The sequence below is a fragment of the Corapipo altera genome, unplaced genomic scaffold (assembly GCF_003945725.1).
Source record: "Corapipo altera isolate COAL_440 unplaced genomic scaffold, ASM394572v1 61, whole genome shotgun sequence".
NCBI lineage: Eukaryota > Metazoa > Chordata > Aves > Passeriformes > Pipridae > Corapipo > Corapipo altera.
The window spans coordinates 5,060,051-5,083,798 of record NW_020884910.1 but is presented as its reverse complement, the minus strand read 5'-3'; the positions used below and the strand labels follow the sequence as shown (position 1 = coordinate 5,083,798).

Genomic DNA, 23,748 nt, shown 5'->3' with positions numbered 1-23,748 from the left:
TGATGAAAATATTGACTGGGCAGAACAATTATATCCTTGTCCTATTTATAATCAGCGAATGAATGCCTTTTGTTGGAAGTCATATTATATCATTGGACATCGTAGTATCTCTCTCTCTCTCTGTGTATATATATAAATATATATGTAGATATAGATATATATAATTAACATGACCTTAATCATAAGTTTGACAAAAGTCTTAATGCAGGAGTGCAAGACCTAAATAATTTGTCAGCAGTTTACACTCCCACTAAAGGTGGAATTTAAAATGTCCACAGCTTTCTCATGCTTTAGGTTTCACTGAATGTTTTAATTGTGCTTCGTGCTTCAAATCTATTGCTGATTTTGTTTTTCTTCTCTATTCTCTTTCAGAAAGATGAGGTGTATCTCAACTTGGTGCTGGACTATGTTCCTGAAACAGTATACAGAGTTGCCAGACATTATAGTCGGGCCAAACAGACACTCCCTATGATTTATGTCAAGGTAGGTAACTGATAGATGTGGTTAGGTAAAGAAGGATTTAATAGAAACAGACTCTGGGGATACTCTTTTCTGACATAATAAGTTTTCTGAAATTTTTAAAAGCACATAAATCTTGAGGGAAGGAAAATTAGAATTATTAGTTTTTATGGTGAAGGAGGAATAGAGGATTGAGGCTTAAACAAGCACTCCCAATTTCTGACTTTGCATAAATCTTGGAATGGGTGAGGGAGACTGGGGGGGAGAAGTGTTTTGTTTTTGAAGCAGCTTAGAGACTGTCACCAGCTAGATTAGCAACTTTCAGTTTCCTGAGATGATGAAGATATAATAGAACAAAGGTCAGGAAGTGAAAGAGGATGTCAGGAAGATGTTCCCTTATCTCTCATTTTCCCCTTTTCCTGGCATGAGTAAGAATTCATGTGCTTTTGTTGTGGGCATGAAAGGCATATTTTTGTCCCCACTTGGAGCTCATTGACTCTTGTCTTCCAGAGCTACATGGGCAAGATGCTTGTATGCACATTGTAGCTTTAAAACCGTACTCAAGTTGTCTACATCTTTTACACAATATTTAAAATAAAATTGATTTTGCTGTCAAACGTGGGACCATCTGGGTCTCACAGTTCCATTTTGTATATTGTGGTGACCACAATCCACACACAAGTGAATGATGATATTTTCACCTGGCATTAACTTGTGAACATGACATCCAGGTAATATTAAATGGAAATTAGCGATAAATTTGCCTGATTCATATTGATTCTCCAGACTCCTCTTTAAAAGTGTAATTCCTAATGTGAGGGTTGGCTTAAGAAAAAACTTTAATTTGGTTGAAAGAAGATGAAAGTTAAAAAGTTGAAAGCTACAAATAGTAATTATATCAGTAATGACATTTTGTGCCATAACTATATGCATAAATTGCAAACGCCGTGTCTCCGCAATAGCCAGCACTGGTGCCTGTTTTATAAGAAAGGACAGAATTTTATCATCCAGCAGTAACAATTTCTTTTGCAAGGTCACACTGTTTGCTCCGTTGGTGGAACAGCATGTGTTCAGTTTATATGCTACCCAAAAATCTGTTAGCTTAGCTTTTGATAAATTTTTTATATATATTTTGTCAGTATTCTTGCCCTTATTGTTCTCCATTATGGGAACTTGAGAAAGTTGTCCTTACTTACACTTTCAGGATAAAATTTGCTTCAACTCTTTCATCTTGCAGGATGCTTGGGACTTCCCATTCCAGGTAACCTGGAAGGCTGTTCTTACTTTTCTGGCAAGGCAAGCCTTGCACATAATCCTGTATTTAAAAAGATCATGTTACCTCAATGTCATTAAGGGTTTTGCAATTTTCCAGGCATCTTGGCTACACAAAGGTCAGATCATAACCTACTTGTTCACTTGTGATTGATACCCAGGCAGGTAGAGAGCTGGGTAACAAACTGTTAAAAAAACTGCTGGGAAGCTGTTCTAGTAATCTTCTGGTTAATTTTTATTTGTAATTTCTAACATGGTCTGAGGAACTCTTGGAAATTTTGGGTTTGCTATGTGGAGATGAAAGGCATACTTTCTAAATCCCACATGTGTTGACTTGACCCCTCAAATTAGAGCCGTCTTTTGCATTATTTTGCAATATGCTTGCACAATACATACTTAACGTGTCTAGAACAGGCAATTTGGAAAATATGTTTGTTTGCTTTTCTTTGTGCAGAGTCGTGGTTTTCAGAAACAAGTATGAAAACCAGAGATCTAGAGCCAAAATTCAAGTTATTCTCTTTCCATTTCTATGTTTCCCGCCAAACCAGCAACAAAAAACAAGGGGGAGAGAAAGTGTGACGACAGAGATAGTGGTGAAAGTGAGGCAAACATGACCTGATACCAATATCTAGTAATTGCACATGGTTTTATAGACAGTTAAAGGTGATTTGTGGAGAATGTGCTTAGAAAAGGAGAGCGTGGACATGCATCTCTGGTGCAGTGTCCTGCCTATGGCTTGATTTTAACCAGAACCTTGTGGGGACACAACAAAAATAACAAATAACTTGGCAAGTAAGCCTTCTGTCAACCTTAAAGCAGGGTTTCTGTGCCTTTAGGACTTGATGTGCTATACAGCCCTAATTGTATTCAGCACCTCTTTGTTATCCATAACCACAAGTGTGTAGCTCCAGCAGCTGGACATCCTCCCCTTGCCTTGTAATCTTATCCTGTGAAGTTCTTGGCTTTGCAACATTTCTTCTTGGTGTCTTCTTCCTTGCTAAGGGGTTAGTCTTGGAAAGGGGGCACAAGAAACTCTCCCTCAGCGTGCTTATTTGTTGTACCTTGCATAAAATTATTCTGAGCATTTGGGTTTATTTGCCTTCTCTTTTTGTCCAGAGATCTGACTGTGTCCCCTCAGCACTGGGACGTTCACTTCAGTGACAGGCTGAGACACTGTTCTTGTCTCTGAGCAACATTTAATATAACTTCATCTACTAAAGGGTTTTCTTTTGGCTCTTGAGGGGCAATTTTTTCAGTTGTTTGGTTTGGTTTGGGTTTTTTTTTTCATAACCTGGAATACTTCCTGTCTATGAAGAGGCTGATTTATAAAGCAAACTGAAACACCTTTATTTTGTGTATGTTTTTTTACAACTGCTGTTATTTATAAATGTTGGAAGACTGGCACAATTACTCTTTTGGCATTATGCTGAGTTTTGTAAGGACAGTTGAACCACATGTGTGGGTACGTGGCACAGGGTGGGGAAAGTATGCAAATACCTTGTCCATCTTCATAGCACTAGTACACATTCAGTATGGTCTTTTTTGAGAGCTTTTGTTTTTCTTCTAATAAGAGTTTGTGCTAAACTAATTGTCTACCCCCTTGGACTCGTGTTTCTGTGTTCCAGTTGTACATGTATCAGCTGTTCCGGAGTTTAGCCTATATCCATTCCTTTGGGATCTGCCACCGGGATATAAAACCACAGAACCTCTTGCTGGACCCTGATACAGCTGTTCTAAAACTCTGCGACTTCGGAAGGTAAGCATATCTGTGGCCTGAAACCTGGTGAAGAGATCTTCCTTCAAAGTGAACCTGGGTGCAACTTTGCCAGGAAATCCTCTGTGTCCTTCAGATCTTTCTTTTTTTGTAGCTTTGAAAGAGAACTGCTGATATTCTGTTTTCCCCTCAAAATGAGTTCAGGGTGGGAGGGCAGGGGGAAAAAGCTGGAAAAGGATATCAGGAGGGAAGGAATTAAAATTCAAGCCTGTTACGTTTTCAGGTATTAGAAAAATATGCAGTCATATAGGAAAAATACTACACCATGGAAAAATACAACCAAATATTGTAGCAAACTGTGTTTTGGGAAGAGAGGACAGGTGCAGTGGCACCGTATATTAAAAAGGCTAATGTTACTCTTTATTAGTCTACTTGCATGTACACCAATTCACTTCATGTTACCAATACCATAGAGGCTCAAAATCAGAAGCGGGACTTCCAACTGAAGCTCTTGGATAGTGGACATCTGTATTCTAGTTTCTGATGGCACATTTATTTCCAATGTCTGTTCAAGTGAGTCGCATGTAGAGTCCAACCCCCATCTTAGAACTGATATAGAAATTCTGGAAACCCACACTGAGGCAGGAGACAAATTTCTCTCTTGGAAAGTCCAGTCCTTAGATTGTACTATAACTTTACAGACTAAAAATAGGTAGGGTATATGTGGAAGAAGTCATGGAAGCTGCTGTTGCTAAATGCACTTGTCCATAGTGAGTGGGAATGTCAGATGGTGGTTATTCAAGCAGTGCATCATCATGCCTGGTGGCTTGGGAATCTCCTTCTCAGCTCTGCCTCACCAGTGTTGGAGCAAAATACAAATCACACTGAAACTCAAAAATAATAATGCATTAAAAAGGTAGTATTTACTATCTGTTATCAGTGGGAATTTTTTAACTGTAGTTTCTGTATAGAAAACAGAAAACTGAGACTTTTTAAAATGGGTGGTAGGAGTCCTTCTTCCCTGAAGGCTGAAAGGAGTGTTTAAAAAGCTGAACACTAGATTTGACTGGCTTGCACCTCTGCAGTGTTTGGTGCTGCTTAGTTAAATGTCATATTTCTGAAAGGGCAATTTTGTTTTCCAGCTCCTTTTTTGTCTAATTTAATTGCTTGTTAATTAAGAAAGAAGTATAATATGTCCATACTCATGTTCCAAAAGTAATGTCCTCTCATGGTCCATTCTTTTCTTGGATTCTTTCAACAGTAGTGGTTGAGGCAATACTGTAGGTTATATCCTTTGTGGCTGATCTCTTGCAGTATAAACGAAGCCTTCATGTTAATTGTGGAGCATTAACATGTGAATATAATGGCAAAGTTTATTTTCCTTTGTCTCCTCATACCCCTTTTACCTCATGCCACACTCCCTTAAATAGCAAAGAGACAGAACGTTATGATGAAAATTAAAAAGCAACCAAACAAAAAAGCAAACTAACAACAACAACAAAAAACCAAACAAACATAAACCTTCCACTTGCTTCCCGTGAGTATCCAGAGATTTTGAACCTTAAAAGTTAACTACATTTGACCGAACTGTTTTCTGTCCTCTTTACCTCTGTAAACAAACCTTTGTATCTGGAAAAAGACAGCTGCCAGCCAGAAATCTGACCCTATTTATCAGTTAGATTGTAGTTGGAATTTCCTTTGCTATGTCCAGTATAAGGAAGATGCTTGAGGGATTGGACTCATTTCACAGTTAATCATTGAGTCAGTGGTTTGTATCAGCTTAGAAGGACATGGTACTTCAGCATTTAGGAAATGGGAGTGGGTAAAGAGTGCCAAAGCTTGATGTTAGTCTGCACAGCAATACTGTAAAAATATTCATTACTGAAATGTTACCATTTCCTTTTCAGTGCAAAGCAGCTGGTTCGTGGAGAACCTAATGTCTCGTACATCTGCTCTCGGTACTACAGGGCACCAGAGTTGATCTTTGGAGCCACCGATTATACCTCCAGTATAGGTACGTGTGTGTATTTGTTGAAATCTATCCCAACTGCATGAGTTTTTATTTGGTACTTAAGTGTCAAGGTTTACAGAGATCTCAGATATAATCCCCAGGGACTGACTTTTGTTGTAAATGGTTAAGGACCGCTTCTTAAAGAAATAGAAATGTTTTGTAGATGGCTGCTGTGATTTCTACACCTTTCAAGATTTCAGTGTCAATTACAGTAGGAAAGGGACTTTTTCAATGTAGAGGGGAAAATCTGATTACAAAGTAGGAAAAAAAATATCAGTGTAATTTTGCCATTTAGTTTAAAAGTGGGTATGAAATCTCAAACCAGAAAAGTATTTTGATGACTTCAAGTGTAAAGAATGACTGTAGACAATCAGTTACTGCTTCTGATATGCTATGATTTAGACACAAATAAGTCTGTGATTTATTTACTTGGCTTTTAGGAAAGAGTTTATGGGGGGGGGGAAATGTGTCCTAATGATTGACTTTAAACTCTCCTTACAGTTTTACTATATTGTGTACAGCAGTCCTTCTAATTCAACTTGTTCTGCTAACTTTTGTGGTCTTTTAGTCATTAATTTGGAACACGAAGAAGACTTCTTTCTAATACCTGACACATAGCTGTGTCATGGAAATATTAGGCTGAAGATTTTACTAGAGGACAGGTTTTCTTAGAGTAGAGTCCTAAAAATAAATAGGATAATGAAAAATCTTAAACAACAATGTGTTGGATGGTTGTGAGTAACTACTTCTGGTTTTTAGTCAAGATGTTCCCTGCGCCTTTTCTGAGTTCTAGTCTTAAAGAGACTAGATTTGGCTCTCACCTTAGCACAATATTGAGGAACTTTTTACCTTGTTTATGGACTTGATTCACTTAGGCAAGGTTTAATGTTTTCAAAAGGATTTGAGGATCATGATCAAGTCTTGGCAGAATGTGTTTATAACCACTTAAAGTATATTTAAATTTGTTATGTTCTAACTAGTGTGAAAGTGAGTGGCTGGCCTTGTTTCAACTCTGCAGTTCTTTGAGGGGGGGAAAAAAAACCCCACCAAAATGTGTTCCTGAAGGCTTACCTGCTCTCACTAATTTTTTTTTCCCATCAATTATCATTCGGTATGTATTTTAGCAACACTTACACATCTCCCCAGTAGGAAAAAGAAGCAGAACCAAGAGAAGTCTGGGGAAAGTAGTGGCACAATAAATATAAAAGGGCAGAACATATGGTTGGTTGCTGCCAAAAATGGCGACCCCAGCCCGACTCTTGCCCTTGGATACCCTGGATCTCACAGTTTATTGTTTAATACACCGATTCAACTTCAACTGACAAGAGACTTGGCAGGTTAACTTTCTGCTACGTGAGTGCAATCAGTTTTGCTGTGTAGTCAAATAAGCAGCAGGGCCCAGGTAAAAGCAAAGTGTCAGGAGCTCATGAGTGAGAGGAAGGTGGCTGATCACTTTTGACATCTTTTTGCCAGCTGACAGCTAATAGATTTCTCAGCTGCATTATCAGAGTGCAGAGACAACTTGTTTCAGAGGATAACTGCATAAAACAAGTCTTTTATGTGTCACCAGAAGAGACTGTTTTATAGATAAGCCCGTTAGGTGTCTCTTGTTCCAACTGTGTAATGACTTTAAACTTGCACTATTTTGTCAGACCCTTTTTCAAGGTGCTCTTTCCATTTTTGTTGTCTTACATACTGGTCTCTAAAATAGTTGTAATAAAAATTACATGCTGAAGTGAGGAGTCCATTTTTCACCTGCCAAAAAAAAAATCATGGATTTCAGGTTTTGTCCAGTCTTTCTTGTACCAACCCTCCAACTCATGTCCCTTAAGGTCCTTTTTCTGAAATTTGCACAGAATGGCATAAAAAAAAGTTCAACTAATAGTCTTTCCTTTCTTCCGTCCTGTCCTTTCCAACTTCCACTTTTTTCTCAGCAGAATCTTTGCATTTGGGAGCTGAGAAGGAATAAAATGCTTTTACAAATTTAATGGTTTTCACGTTCTGCAAATAAGTTAGAAATTTTAAGGGTTTAGTTGTTTCCAGTGGTAGTAAATATTCCTTAGTTCTTGCTGGATAGGCAGCAACAGTGCTTAGTGAGAACTCTACCTTATTTCACTTAGGATTGTTCATCCAAACTCAACCAGCTTGTTGGAAAACCAATCAACAAGCACAGATAGGTTTATTAGAAGAGAGGAAGGAGCACTTAATTATTAGCGCTTTATCCGTTGCTCAAAGTGTAGGGAGCTGTGAAATGCTACAGTATGATAATACTGCATTTTAAACTTTTTGTTTTTAATGTTGATATACTTGGTTTTCTAGTTCTTGTTTTCCTGTGAATTGTTAGCATAACAAGCTTTTCCTGCTGTAACCTTTATCACTCTATAAGAATCCACTTGTGTGTGTGTGATAACAAAAAGTCAACTTACAATTAGGGTGGGGATCTTCACTATTCTGTTTAAATATCCTCTCTTAAAACTACATTAAAAGTAAAATCAGTGAAGCCAAGAAGTGTTCTAAGTGGAAATTTTTTGTATGTGATCTGCAAGGCTTCTAGGTTTTTCTGAGGGTTTTTGTTGTTTGCTAACGTTACTACAGGGCTTATGGTTATAGTGAGCTGTAGTATGGTAATTTTGGAAGTATTTCTGAGCAAGAAGTGCTTTTTAAGACTAGGCAGTGGCACCGATGGCCCCAGAGTGTCAGCACAGCCAGTTGCATCATGACCATTTCCATAGTTAGTCATCTTGTAATGTGTTACATCAGTGTTTCAGTCATCACTGTAACCAGGAGTGGCATTGCACTGTCTGGCTTCACACAGGTTGTCTTTAAACCCCTGAATTTGACCTTGCAACAGTACTTGCTCTTCAGTGTGGCAGAAACGTAAAGTTTGTTCCAGAATGTGTTTTTTCATCGTGGGTGTCACAAGAAAACTATAAACTGGCTTTTGAATTGTAGGATCTTGATTATTTCCTCAAAATGCATGACTTAAATTCTAACCCAAAGCGTCCCTTCAAAAAATAATTCATAGCCAGGAGTTTTTTTAACTTTTGTGAAGTACTGCATTAGTGCTGTATTTAAATATACACCATAGTTAGAGTAGCATCAAGTCACATTTACTGCAGTTAATGCCTCTCTGTCTGCCTCCAGCAGACCTGGGACTCTATTTTTAAAGTGATGACCTGGGAAATGACCTATTCAAGTTTTTAAATAGCTACTGTTGCCAAATAGCTACAAATCCAGGCCCATAACTGCTCTGTCATCTGCCTGTGTTACAGTTTTATGGGATTTTTTCAGTGGTCAGGCACAGGTATCCATGTCAACTGGGTGTCTTCATAGCTTGTACAGTTTGGGCCTTTGTGCACCTATGACTATGAATTCTGCAGATGTGTGCATGTCCCTAAAGCTTGCTGGGGATGGTACGTCATTTATTTCCTGCAGCTGATACACAGGAGGGGTTTTTTTTGTTGTTTGGTTTTGTTTTGTTGGGGTTTTTGTGTGGTTTGGCTTTGTTTTTTTTTTTTCAAACCAAGCTCTTTCAGCTGTCCTTTGACAGTTTTTTGGCTGAAGCTTCTCCTTTGCCAGTCTGTGTGTGTTACAGCATCTCAGAGTACGTTGATGGCATGCTGCTGGCAGTTCTGGTCATAAGGGGGATGCTACCTGCTGAAAAACCATGGGATGGCTGCCCACATTCCCCTACATTGTCCTGGGACAAATGTAGGCACTGGAGCAGGGGTGAGTGCAGATGTTTGTGTTGCCATGTGATCCATTTGTGTAAAAAGCAGCTGTGCAGCTGAGCTTTGTCCCCACGACATGCCTTTTTTCAGTAGGTTAGGTGGCAGGGCAGTGGAGGGCTCACCAAAATGTGGTGGTGCTTTGGCATAACAAGGGTCTGCTGGGCTCAGTGTGTTTTCTCCATCACTGCACTGGCAGGAGTTGGGAGCATTCCAGAGGGAACGTTTATAGCTACTGGCAGGGAAAGATTGATCTGCATGGCTCTATTGCTGGCTTCTCTTGGGGTGTCCAAAAATAAGTATCATGAAGTGGTTCATTCACTTTCCTAGTGAGTGCTAAGACAGAGGGAGAGAGTATTTGACTTCAGCAGTCTGGAGCATAAGCTCCTCTGCAGGCATATGTAGCTGGCCTAACTCAGAGTTTCTTGGGGAAGAACCATTACAAGGTGTGTCCCAAAACTGTTGCCAAACAATAAAAAGTATTTGCCTCTGTCAGATGGCAATTTCCAGTGCTGAAAATAAGCACATGTTGATTCACAGAACTGCTCTATCACCTGTCATTGTAGTTTCATCTCTTCATTGCAAAAGAATAGAGATACCTGTGTTTAGCTTTTGTGCCAAATACTGGAACAAACATGTCTTTTCAAGCATTTTCCTGTTTCAACCTTACTCTATCTCTGCTATCTGTGGCTCAATGTGCAAAACTTGCACCAACATAGCATGCATGCATGTAATCCTGATTTTTGCTCTTGCTGTGACATCCCAAAATTTGTTTCAAACAGGCAGTAGTGGAAAGCACTTTGGGGTCTGGTATTTGGCAGCTAGAAGCTGCTAATTTTATGACTTCCCAGAGCTGCTTTTCTGACTCTTGGTTTCTTTCCTGCTAGTTTGTTTCCACAGTTTACAGAGCAGCAACTTTGAGTCACCTCCAAGATAGAGGAAGTCCATCAAGATTAAGGGATAGTGAGGCAAAGAGGAATAGATGAGAGTAATAAAAAAAGTAGACAGGTAAATATGCCCCATAAAGCATGAGATAAATGAAAGTTCTTAATTTGCACAAAATGGATGTGGTAAACCATTTTTTTCCCTTTCCTCCTTCATTTCCTCCATATAACAAGTTAGAGGAGCTAGAGTGTAATACAATGAAAGCTGCTCATTCTGGGAAGAAGAGGGCCAACTTTTCAGCTTGGATAAGTAGAGTTTGAGATTACAAAAAGTGAAATTCATTGGACAGGGTATTCTGTCGCAGACAACTCAAAATGGCCATTGCACACTAGTAGAATTAAAGCCAAGGAGTGTATTTTGCAGGTGTTCCTCCCAGATGCCTCTTCCTGAGAGAAAGAGAAATATTCCTTTTCTTGTGTTCTCTACTGCTAGAATGCATTCAAAAGCAAGGGTATCATACAGATTATATTATTAGACAATGTGCATCTAGCAACTGTGAGCATCCGTAAAGTACTAGAAATTTAATTTAATTAAAGTTTTGTAGTATAAGAGGCTATATGAATTTTTGTGTACTTGAATAAATGGAGGTAGGTCAGGTGATAATGGTGTTTGTCTTAAGTGTTCTCCAGTCTAGGAAAGATGTGGCATTAGCTACCATTATAATGTGTGAAAGCTATCTGAAATAAGCTTACTTGAAGGTTGCTTTTGGCTGGCAGTTGTATTTATTGTCTGTATTGTTCAGACTACATGTCACTGAAGGTGTGAAGAAAGTACCCTTGCCTGCTTTCTTAAAATGAATAGCTTTCAGTATTTTCTCTTAAAATTTCACATTGTCCCAGCTAGTTTGACATAAGAATTTGTTGACTTGTTTTCTGTTAAGATTCTCTCTTACCTTGTTTATTACCTAGTTTAAAGCATGTGAATGACAATCCTAGTTTGCTTTAATTAAATTACACATACTGAAAAGAAACAGTTCGGAAAATGCTTCTGCTCCCATGGGAGCTGGTAGTCACACCACAAGCTTCCTCCAAAATATTATTAACCTATAACGATTAGCTCTGACTGTGCTAAGACAGAAAAGTATCTGAGAAGGAGCCATCAAAAATTGATACCTTATCACTTCCCATAAGTAACATGTCTTTAAATACAGAATTTAGTACTTTGTTTACTTCAGGCTTGAGGAAAATGGTATATCCTGATTTGATACATAAATTTTAAAATGCCAGATTTAAAGGTTGGGGATAAAAAAAAAGAAGGTCAAACTGTCCTGTCCTGGAGCCACATTTTAGTCCTATTAAAGTCAGTGGCATAAATTTCATCAAGTTTCATCAGAGATGAAATTTCTTAGTTTGTTCCTTATTGTGCATGGCTCACCAGAGTTATATAAACATCTGTATAAATTGTGTTTTGTTTCTGTTCCTGCTTGGAGCTGCTCAAGTTAGCCTCCGCTCTCTGGCTTTTGTTGAGGATGCTTCAAGGATTTGTTCACTTCCTTGCCCAGGGAACATTGCCCAAGTCCTAATTTGGAAGTTGGTGAAATTACACGCCTGGAAAAAAGCTAGGGATTTTGGAATGCCTGTGTTTTACTTCAATGTGTGTTTGAAGTGTTAGCAAGGAAAATCAAGGAAAAGCAAATAGACTTCTAACAAGACGTTAAATTACCTGATTTGGAAGATTTCAGTGCACAAGGAACTACTACATAGGTTTCTGAGAGATGTGTATATTTGATGGATTAAACCTACCATGAATGTAGCAAGTATCCCTCAGACATTACCAGCTGTTTCCTCATGACCTACATTCTTTTTTATCTCTCTTCCCATATGATGCCCTTAGCTTTCTCAGGTACCCTCTCCTGTTTGTGCTTGGCCTTCTTGCTTGAGCAAGGACCTGCACATTCTTTGACTTGTTTGCAGTTACAGTTTGGCAGGGCTGGGGCAGACATGGTGCTTCCCACAGGAACTGAACACTCCTCTCCTCAGCAGTAACACTGATGCATGCTCTCCCACTGTTTTTACAAAATTTCTGTGATGGATTTCAAGACTTCTGCCCATCAAACTTGTCCGAAATTGGCTGGTGGAGTGCAAAGACATTCAGGGAAACTGGGAAAGGATAAAACAGCAAAAGCCAGCTTCTGGAGCAGCCAAACCAAATGGTTATTTAAAACAGTTTTAAAAAACCACAGTCTAATTTGAAAAAAGTCATGTTTAGCACAGTTTCAGAATTTTAAAAGGAAGTGAGTTGTGAATGATGACTTACTCTTGTGTCAGCATTGGGTTTGTGTATATTCTGTTAAATATTTTTCCTTCCCATGTATGTTATTTCTTTTTCAGTGCAAAATAAGGATTGAAGTTGTAAATAATGATTATAGATTTGGGGTAACCACTTGTTTTGTAAAAGGCAGTGTAAAGGACTCAGCTTTTTCAAAACCATTTAAGGTGCCTTTAAATAGATTTTTAAGTTACAGTCCTCTGACTGCTTAGTTCTTTTAATCTGTTTCTTCAGTACTTCTGAAGAACTCTATGCTGTCTATGTTGCACTTTTGTGTAATTTCCTCTAAACCCATTATGCATGGGATGACAGAAAAAGTGCTGTACTTGTTAGTCTAACAGCAGAAGCTATCATTTAGCAGTTGGATGCAATCAAATGTTATTTATGTGATTCCTTCTTCATTTGTTGTCCGAAAGAGATCTTAACACCTTGGTGACCATATCAGCTTTTATTAAATGAGACTAAAAGAGGAAAAAGTATCATCTGGTATGTTGACTTTTTGAATTTCAAGAGTAAGCTTTCAAATTATTTCTGGTTGCTGTTTCATTGGTGTGGTGTTTGTACTAAGACATTAGGTAAAAGTGCATCCATCTGACTTGGGAGGTGAATGATTTCGAAAGCTGCAGTAATGAGCAGTGCTGTTTGTCTGCTGTATGTTCCAATTCAATCATATCTTTCTTGTGAAGAGAGGGAAGTATTTTTGCATAGCCACTCTCTTTCCTTTAAAAATCAGGGAAGGGAAACTCTGTTCTAACTTGTAGATTACTTTGTTGTAAATTTTGAATTCCTGAAAGCTTTTTTTAGTTATTTTTTGCACCAGTCTGTAGTGGTTGTGGCAAAGCAATAATAGACTTTAGAGAACTGATAGCGACGTTTTCTTAACTCAGACCTTTAGCCATAACTGACAGTGTTGTGTGTATCCTGCTTCATAGAACCAGAGTCATAGAATGGCTTGAGTTGGAAGGGACCTTAAAGATCACTGAGTTTCAACCCCCCTGCCATGGGCAGGGACATCACCCGTTAGACCAGGTTACTCAAAGCACCATCCAGCCCAGCTTTGAACACTTCCAGGGATGGGACACAGTTTAAATACATTAGGACATAAAGATTTCTGTTTTAGCATGAATTATCTCAGGTGGAACAGGCCTCAGGTGGTAAATTCTCTGGGGTTTGACTTATGGTGACACTGCTGTTATCTTGTGGGGGAAGGTTAGCTCATAAAAGTAGGTGGGAGTTCAAAGAAATGTGGGTGGAAGGGGACTGGTTTTCCCTTTTGGGGAGTTACAGTGTTGTAGGCTTTACAAATCTTCTGTTGCTGATTGCTTGTTTGAGAGAAGATTTTATCAGAAGGTTTCATATTTGTTGATGACTTTCTAGAAAACCTTATAGTCGATCTGTTTTTTTGGAGAGGCAGTTATCTCTGCATCAAAGTGCAGTACTTCTACTGTGTTGAGCAGCTTAAAATTCCACTTATTTGGTGTGCAGTTACATCAGATTCTCACAAACATCTGTTAAACAGTGTTTACTGCATTTGCTTTGTTAGATTTTTCATTTTAGGTAATTATGTTTCCAAAAATAATATGCTATATTCCATAGTAGTCTTAGATGCATTCTTAAATTACTGCTGTAGTATTCAATTGCCAAATTATTTAAGGAGATATACATGTAATAGAGTAGGAAAAATTTCTTCATGTAGGAGGAAGAGCTGCTAGGGACTACTCATGGCTTTTGTTATATGTATGAAAGTTAGATGATGGCTCTTCTTCTAAGGATGCTGTTGACGTTATCTATGACTTGCAGTTCTGTTGTCTATCCAAGTTTGCAAATGGAGTTGGGATAAAGATTGGATCTTGAGGTGACAGAGTTATAGATGCTGTCTCACGGTTCCCTTAGTCATCATGTTCTGCAGGATACTGGTAATACTTGCAGTGCTGGTTCATCTGCTAGTGTATATATGCTTTCAATATATGTGTGAAAAACTGAGTCTATTCAATACTTGAAACCTGTAAAAACATCAGCCGTTGTGGCAGATGATACCTACGCATAGTTCGTGATCAATCTCATTTAAAAACAACATAGAGTTTGGGGAAATTCTTAATTTACAGATGGCAAGCATTCTCTGGTCTTTTCCCTACATGTGTAAGTTTTAATGTCAATATATTATGGCATTCAGTATTATTTTCCATTTCTTATTGTCTCGCAGTTTGACTTCTAAGACTGTTTGCCTATCACTGCTTTATTCTAGGTATCTGTGTTTTCTAGACTAGCATTTTGGATAGGAATGTTTTTTATTTTTATTTTTAGCTCTGATACATATACTATCAAACATGGCAAAGAATAAAGTAAGTAGCCTGAAATTGCTGGGGTTTATATAAATGACCTCATATATATCTTTTACTGATACCTTTCCCTGTGTTCCACTTTTCCTGTTTTTAGATGTGTGGTCAGCAGGCTGTGTATTGGCTGAACTGTTACTAGGACAACCGATCTTTCCAGGTGACAGTGGTGTGGATCAGTTGGTGGAAATAATCAAGGTATGGAATTTTAAGAGTTGTTTTGACTGCATTATTCCTTGGGAATCAGCATGAAAACGTGCACTGTTATAAACCTGTGAACACACATATATTCTGTCACGATTGTACAGGGTTTTGCATGTAAGCGGTGTTTGAAAACACTTCTCATGCTTTTTTGAGAACCTGATGATCTTTATTTGTTCTTGCAGTCATGCATAGTCATATGTCATCTTTTAATTATATAGGGGTTTTTTTCCCTGATAAAGGATTCCACTTTCAGTGTGCTTGGAAAAAGTGCTTACATACTGAGTCAATATTTATTAATGTATGATTTTCATTCTTTAAGAATCTGACTCTTTTGCCTTTGTTGCATGGAGTTAGTACTTGGCTTTGAAAACTGTGTTATTAAATTCCTCGTGCCAGATTCTTCACACATGTAGTTGCCTTCTCTTCTTCCTTCTAGCTCTCTGAGATGAAAGGTGAGAAAGGTCACTTGTTTTTGCAGATAGGAAATTCAGGACGTGTAGGGCAAAGGTACCTTCCACCCAAAGAGTCTTGCTCTTGAAAGTAAAAGACCTAATGTTTCAGAATACATAACATTTATATATCACTTATGTCCAAGCACATCTTGATTTATTTCATTTGGAAAGCTGTGAATGTTCTGTGGTTCTCAAATTGGGGGCATGTAAGAATAGTTCATGGACTAAAGGATTGTTGTCTGACTTCCCAGCACTCTTTCTGCTTCAGCTTCTGCAGTGAAAGAAGCAAGATTTCCAGAGAAAACAGTATATTTTTCCTCTGAATCTATGGTATGCGTATCATAAGATGGCATTGTTACAGAGGATGTGTGCACATGCTGATCAGCTTTATTGATTTCATCACCACAAGGGGACTGTATTAAAAGAATTTCCTCTTCCATTTTGCCACTCAACTAACTAACTTGATGTATACTGTATGTGTGTGGCATGCATGTGAAAAGCTCCTCAAAACCAAAATGTATGGGCAAAAGAGTAGAACTTGCTACTTGTGTCTGTGTTATTAGCTAGAAGAGCTGTGGTGTCTCTGTCCATGTCCTGACAGTGTGTGTGATATGAACCAGCACTGAATGGTCATTCTTCTGCGTGGAGGATGTGGGCTGGTGAGGCTCAGTGGGATGTGCTGTGACCTTTCTAGGCTCTCACCACATCTCTTCCAGCTTTTGAGCATGCAAACGTGGCTTCTGTTATGGTGGGTTTCTGTGTCTCCTGCTGGAAATCCTCCAGTCAACAACTTTCCTCTGAGGGCCCCATGTTTTGCACCTACTTCTGTTACAACTTCCTCTATTTCTTCTTATTGCCTTTCTGCCCGGTGTATTTCAAACTCAATTTATCTGAGTTGGGTCAGTTTAAATAGGAAACACTAGTGGAAAACTAGATCTGCTCTCAGAGGTAGGGCTGAGAATGGCACAAGTGACAGTGTTTTCCTTTTGAGAAGTGTCTTGGAGCTGTGTGCTGCTTTTGCTGCTCTGCTTTTGTGAGATGTGAAGTGGTCCCTGTGAACTCTTTAGATAACCAGAGTTCCTCAGGATTTCATGTGATAATGTGTAGTGTTTGCCTTTGGAATTTTTGAAAAGTCCTCGTTTGTTTCTTGATTCTGCAATCCTGAGAAACTACATCTAGTCACAGAATCAATTAGGTTGGAAAAGACCTCTGCGATCATCAAGTCCAACCTGTGACCAAACAGCACCATGTAAACTAGACCATGGCACTGAGTGCCACATCCAGTCTTTCCTTAAACACTTCCAGGGACAGTGACTCCACCACCTCCCTGAGCAACCCATTCCAAGCAATCACCCTTTCTGTGAAGGAATTCCTCCTAATGTCCAAACTAAACCTCCCCAGCACAGCTTAAGACTGTCCTCTTGTTTGGTCACTAGTTGCCTGGGAGAAGAGGCCAACCTCCATGTGAATTTTTGTAACTCCAGCTCTTTGTATCACAGTGACTATCCATGGCTCAGTCAGAAATCTGAGAGTAGAGAGACCTTTCTAGCAAAACCATAGTGCTCTGCCCTGCCATTACTTTGATATTCACAATGTAGAAGTAAAATAATCAGGAGAAAGATGTTCTCTTATTATTGACCTGCTTGTCAAGCAGAGATTTGTGGTTTGGTTGAAACTTTGCTAGAAACTGTTAAGATCAGCAGTTCTGCAGTATTGAAGAAAACATCTGTGAACTAGTAATTTCATAGCACGTATGTGTTCCAGTTGTGGTGATTCTTCATTTACACCAGTTGTATTGAAGCAGAGGAGTACTTTAATAAAATTGGTGGTAGCCTATGTACCATCTGTGGTGGTAACTTTTCTTGACTAACTCACAGTAGTGACAATACTTGCAAACTAATGTTATTTCTCAGGAAGTATCCACTGTAAGGGATACTTCAGTAAATTATAGGTTGAGATTATGATTTTCACCCCTGCAGAAACAAAATTCTGCATCATTTCCTTAAATGTATAAAGGGGGATACTTAATGATCATTCATACCTGTGTTGTGGTGGGGTTTTCTAATCCTCTGGTACCTATGTAACCCATTACACATTAAGTTAAGTGAAACAAATGTAGGGATAACTCCATTTTACAGGAAACCTGGTCTCTTCAATAAAAAAGTTCCAGTGCTGAGACAGTATGTTTTAGAAAAGTCTGAGAGAACAAATGCTGTAGATCTTGCAGCAGTAATCACAAAAAAAGGATGTTTGCTGAACTTTTAAAGAAGTATCTTGTAAAATGTGAGCCTGAATGGGTGGGTGCCATGAATGTTTTTCTGCCAGTGTATTTGTTGCTGAAGCAGCATATATTCTGAAGGCAGCACTGGAAGAAAAGCTGAGTGCAAACTGGAGAAGTGGGCTGTTTTTCAGGGCCCTTGTCTACCAAATCTTCTGTTGTGAAGCTTTTATGAACTTTTCAGAAAAGCCCTAACAGAAGGTGAAGGTTGAGAATACAGAGAGAGTTATAATTGAGAATATTGCATTTGAAATCAACAGCTCTGAGAAACTGTCTTGGAAAGTGCATGAATTGGGTAATGAGGTGCTTCCCTTGTAATGCTGTACTCACTGACAAGTATTTCTCATAGTGGGAGTAGGGAGGGAGAGAATCATCAAATTTCAAGTAATTTTTTCCTCACTGTTTGAAAATTAGGAAAAAGTAGTAAGTGAGGTCCTCAATTTTCCATTTTACCAACTGTTGGCAGGGATCCATCCCATCTGCTGTGTATCCCTTAGAAATGACCAATAACCAAATTGAGCAGATTTGGTTTCAAAATCTGCAAAGAAGACATGAAACATCGTGCTCCTCTGCACTTCCAGAATGATGCTTAAATTTGACTTAGATTTGAAAGGCTGGCATAAGAGAAGCAACCCATGTGAGTGAGTATGGGTTTCCAGCCTCAATACAGCTGAAGACATAAGCAGTCCTGCAACATAAAAATTACCAGAAATGTTAAATCTTGGGTGCAGCATGTCAAATGTCATGTTGTATAAGATTTCCTTTAGAGTAGGATTAGTTAAAAAAATATGATAGATGGTGTCCACCTCTTCCCTTTGCTGTCACAGAATACTAGTATTTAAAGCTTTCATCGTAACATTTGTTAGCTAGCTGGCTGTAGGAGAAGTGAAGCACTTGTAGAACAGCAGAGAACTTGATAGAGGGTTGCAGGCTGGGACCTGTGAACTGCTTTTTGACTGTCTTGGAGTCATGCTCTCCAGGTAGCTTTGTTGGAACTGTATGTCTGAAACTTAGAGGCCAGGAAAATGGAGTATTTTGAACTCCCAAAAAGGGCTATAGGAAGAAAATATTTATCCCCACATTTGGAAATACATCTTACTTTTATCCCTTAAATTTACTCAATTCCACTGCAAGAGAGGTCAGCTTAGAAACTTTACTGCTGGTTCTTATCAATTCCAGATGACTGAGTCACAGTCACACTTGTCCATTTTTTTGAGCCAAGATAAATTTTTCAGTTGTCTCTTCAGTTGCTTACTCAGCTTTGATTATTCAGAGTTCATTTTGCAACACAGCAAGTGGATACTACACCTGGCTATGAAGTTTTTTGCATTAGACTGGATAATGATGACTTCAAAATGCCATCACATCAAACTAATCCTCCTTTCTTATGCAGTTCTTGATGATATCCCCTTGGTAGCTGTGTTCATGAAAATAGAATTTCTGTTATACGTCAGTTGGCACAGATCGTCCTTCCTGCAGCCGTTTGCCCAACATCTTCAGTCCCTTGCTGCATCACAAGCATTTTTGGCTCTTGACAGATTTTGACTCACTTTCAGCAACCTTCATGTAGTTTAATTTCAAGCAGTCTTGCAAGATCTTCTCTATCCAGTTGCACCTGGAGTTTCTCCAGACTTACTGCATATTTGCAAACTGCTCTGGAAAACTGTGCCCCTCTAGAACCACAGCATCACATCCGTGTGAATCAAAAGACAGTTCCCTTCTTTTAAGCTTCTTTGTCTTTTTCCTATTTCTTTAAATGTGGTCTTTCCAGATGTTCTCAATCTGGCTTGGAACGAGAGATCTATAACCACTTACCCTGACAAAATGATATTTGATATGGGGAAATACTGTCTTGGAGCTTCATCTGAAGAAATAATTTAACCAGAGTACATTCTCGTTGAATACTTATGCTATTACAGAAGAGAAATCATGTGCAGTGCTTTTTCCAAATTTTCATCTTGAATGGTGACTTTCCCTCCCTGTTTTTAGCTCTTGCTAGCTATTCCAAATGTTAGGTTGTCCCATCGCTGGGATATCTCAAGTGGGTAACCCAATATACTCATTAAAATTCATGCTCCTACTGGCTTTCAAGTGACATCACCTTCAGAAATGTGCTTGTCTTCTGAAGCGGGCACAGTGACAGTGTGGATTTCATCAGTGGCCACATAAGGAAATTATGTACAAGTAAACACTACTGCCTCAGAGCGGTCGTACAGTCTTGTACCTGATGGATTCTTCCAGTGGCCCGGGAGGGTTGCAGTTGCCACTTCCTTATTTAAAATCCACTGTGCAAGTCAGATCCTGCTGAATGCAGCTTGAAAGAAGGAACTCTTAGACCTCAGGAGCGAGTTTGGGTTTGGTTTTTTTTTTTGAGTTGCAGTCAGGACAGACTCCTTCATAAATATCCAATCTTGTGCACACAGCCTGCAGTGAAGCAGTGGTGTCTGCAGGACTGCCGTGCTCCCTGTGAATGCTTGGCATTCTGGGGATGTTCTTGACCCCCTGAGCTCTAGCAGCTTTCCAGAACCATCAAGGTAAAACTGTCTGGGATATGCCCCCAGACTAAAACATCTTCAAGCAGAGTTCCCGCAGACAGTGGTTGCTATTTATTCCCCCTGCAAAAAGTGACTCTCAGAAGTATAATTGTTTTGTTTCCAAGATAATTATCTCCTGAAGGTTTTCGTTTAGTACCTTCCCCCTACTCCTCAAAAAAACTATCTTTTTCAGAAGAATGAAGCAGCAGTAATTGTCTGAGCAGCCCTGGACATGGGGAGGGCAGCACCTGCCAATCTGCCTTGCGTTTTCTTTGCTGGAAATATTTTTCCATATGCTGCTATTTAGAGTATATGAGATGAATCAACTAACTTGTGAAAACTGCAGGAAAGGAATGGGAGATGGGGGTGGGGGGTGGTGTTCAGTTTGAGTTTTTTGGTTCCTACTGCACTGTGTGATTATTTCTTGCACCAAAACTGGCATTTCATGGTAATTTAGGAGGAATAATAAAATCTTCTTCTCATAGTTCTGTGGGTAAGGGGGAGCAAGGGGAAAAAAATGTATGGAAAAAACAAGCTCAGTAGTATCAGGAATCCTATTCATGTGTAACTTTTTGGGCTCTTGACAGTTTTACTGAGCCTAATGCTAAGTATAGACTGCAATTATAATATATGGCTCATGCTCAAATGTCAAGGTACTATTTTGGGCTCAGTTTCTGAAATAAAATAAATCCAGTCATAGTAGTTAATGGGGAGAGAGGAACCATCTCTTCCGGGAGAATAAACTGTAGGAGAGTGTGTTTCATTTTATTGGATGTGGTCCTGTGCTGATGACCTACCTGCATCTGACATGGGCTTTCACATGGGTGTTCTGTCCTCAGCCCTAGGGGAAGTCTCCTGACTTTTTTTTTTCCCTGATGTCCCCCCACATCACAACTTGGCTGTTTCTGTGCCTCATGTAATTCATCACTTCCAGTGCTTGCAGGCAGGCAGTGTAAAAAAAAGTTGATGAGCAATTATATTGATGTCAGCGGTGACAATGGGTATCTTCCTATTCCTGATGTATAGCTCCTCTTGTGCTTGTGAATAGAAGAAATCTCTATATTTAGTTGGCTTTCATTGTTTGACAAGGGTTTTTGAAAGGAAGTGTAGATAAAGTGGGTAAGTTTGTTTTGCTTTCTACCACAAACCTCTTGAAGTATTATTTCAAGCTGACCCATGTTTACTGCTTGAGATGCCTACGCCATGAATTTTTTTAAAAACTATTTGGCACACCTCTCACAACTTTCTAAAGAGGTGCAGTCATGCTTGCAGAAGTATTAATTATCCCATCTGGTAAACCATAAACATCAGACTTTTAGGAACATGTTTCCTTATAAACTTGCACCATTCTCCCAGGGAAGATCACTACAGCACTGCAACCATGGTTTTGTAGAGCTTTCTGATTTAAATATAACCACCTTCTCTCTCTAGTTCAGTCATTACCAGCTGGAGCTTCTGAACCCTTGGTGTCCTTACGCTTCTAAACTGATTTCTACATTTTGGCAGAGGTTCAGCAGTAATAATGGTTGTCGTAAAGGGCTTTTTATTCCACTGGGATTTGTTGAAACCCTTGGCAGTTTCCTTTTCCTCTGCTGTTGCAACAGTGTGGGTTTGGTCATAAATGACTCAGCGCAGTTTTGCATAGTGAAGCCATGTGTGGACAGCAGCTGTCTTGGTATTGGGGCGTAACTAAGGTGTCTTTTGGAGCTGAATATCATCCATCTTTTTCTCCTTTGAAAGTTTGATTGCAAGAACATAAAATTAATATCTTTATGCTATTTGTAGTGGAGCACAGGGCTTATTCCAGGTTCATAAATCTCCCCCTTCTTGTTTGGTAAGGAAGACATTATTGTGAACTGTAGCTTTTCTTTAATTGCAGGAGGATACATACCATTGCCCTACCTCCATGAACCCTGTTCTTGGATTAAAAATTCTTTGGGGAGCTTCATCTATTACAGATTAATGCCAAGGGAAAAACTTGACAGAAAATACTGTGAAACCTGTTGTGTTCTATTTTTGTTCCAGGAGAACCAGAGCAGTTTCTGCCTTCTCAGAAAGTGTATTCTTTAGTTAATCTTAGTAGATAATGTTTCTTTTTTTTTATTTAAGAGGTGATGATGACCAATCGCGAATGAAGAGCAAGACTAGTTGACCTGTTACCTTCACTTGCAGAAAGATGCCTTGTAGTCTCATGTAGATTCCACTTGATTCATTTGAAAGTTTAGTCTTCATTCCAGTTATAGTTGATTCCATCAGACAACTACATTTTTATTATTGCAGTACTTACTTTGGTTTTCTTTCTTTTTTTTTTTTTTTAAGTGCCAAATAAAAAAAAAATCCAACTTTTTCCTTGACAATACCACTTTTCATAAGACTCCCCAAGAAGTGGAATAGCATGTGCTAATCTGCAATGACCTGAATAATTCAGTATTGGACCCTGTATTTCTCAGGAGCTCTCCGACTTTTGCAGGATCGGTGGGGATCTTACCAGTGTACAGAATATGTGAAGGGAAGGTGCAAACAAGAGGGAGCCAACCTCTTTTCTTTGGCATCCCATGACAGGACAAGAAGAATGGGCACAAATTAAAACACATGAAATTCAATCTGAACAAAACCAGTTTCTGCTGTCAGGGTGGTAAACACTGGAACATGTTGCCCAGAGAGGCTGTAGAGTCTCCATCCCTGGAGATACTCAGAGCCTATCTGGACATGGTCTTGGGCAGTTGACTCTTGACAATGCTGTTTGTGCAGGGGGTTTGGACTGGGTGACCTCCTGAGGACCCTTCCAGCCTCAACCGTTCTGTGATTCTGTGAAAACTCCAAGTACATCTGCTCCATAGTATTTTCAGAATTGGTATAGCAAGAACAGCTGTTTCATGGAGTAATTCTGCCAAAAATGTGTGAAGTAATTCATGCTTCTCCTTTCCATTTCAAACAGAAAGAGCAGTCACATATATGATTTTTTAAAAGAAGAGCTTTGACCAATTTTTGCAACAACTTAAATGATTGCTGTTACCAAGGTTACTTGAAGGTATTCCTAATATACTGAAAATTCAGTGTGAATCAGTGAGGTACAATTTCAAAATAATGTAACAAACAGTGTTGGTGTGTTGAGGAGTGAGGAGAGATCCACTACAGGACCTCTTCAAGATATGTCAAGTACTGGTACAATTGTACAGTTTATCACTTTATTCGTTCCACTCTTCTGGATTGTAATTTGAATTTGACACAGTCGTTAACACTTCTTCCAATCTACTTCCCTTTTGGTTTTAGGATGGGATTCAGGATGTGTTGTTTTGTGGTTCTTTTTTTTTCCTCCTTTAATGTACTTTCAGTACAAATTGGAAGCGCAATCTGGTTTTACAGTCCAGAGAGAACAAAGTAAATACACTGAGTAGCTAATATAAGTCACTTTTCCTTTTGTACAGTTATTTCATGTGTCAAAGGTTGCTTTGTAGCTGAAAGGTCAGATGATCTCTTCTTGCAGCCACCATGATCCCTCTTCAGTACCTTCTTTTCTAATCATTTATGAGACCTTAAGTGCTGT

The 23,748-nt window shown here is 39.0% G+C and overlaps 1 protein-coding gene across 2 annotated transcripts in view; it reads left to right on the top strand.

Annotated features, from left to right (window-relative positions):
- Positions 1-23,748, top strand: part of GSK3B (glycogen synthase kinase 3 beta) — a 152,639-nt gene that overhangs the window by 94,776 nt on the left and 34,115 nt on the right. For both annotated transcript variants that reach the window (XM_027653682.1, XM_027653681.1), the window contains exons 4-7: positions 373-483; positions 3,357-3,487; positions 5,353-5,459; positions 14,834-14,931. In XM_027653682.1, coding sequence (XP_027509483.1) covers positions 373-483; positions 3,357-3,487; positions 5,353-5,459; positions 14,834-14,931 — 447 coding nt within the window. The remainder of the gene's footprint in view (positions 1-372; positions 484-3,356; positions 3,488-5,352; positions 5,460-14,833; positions 14,932-23,748) is intronic.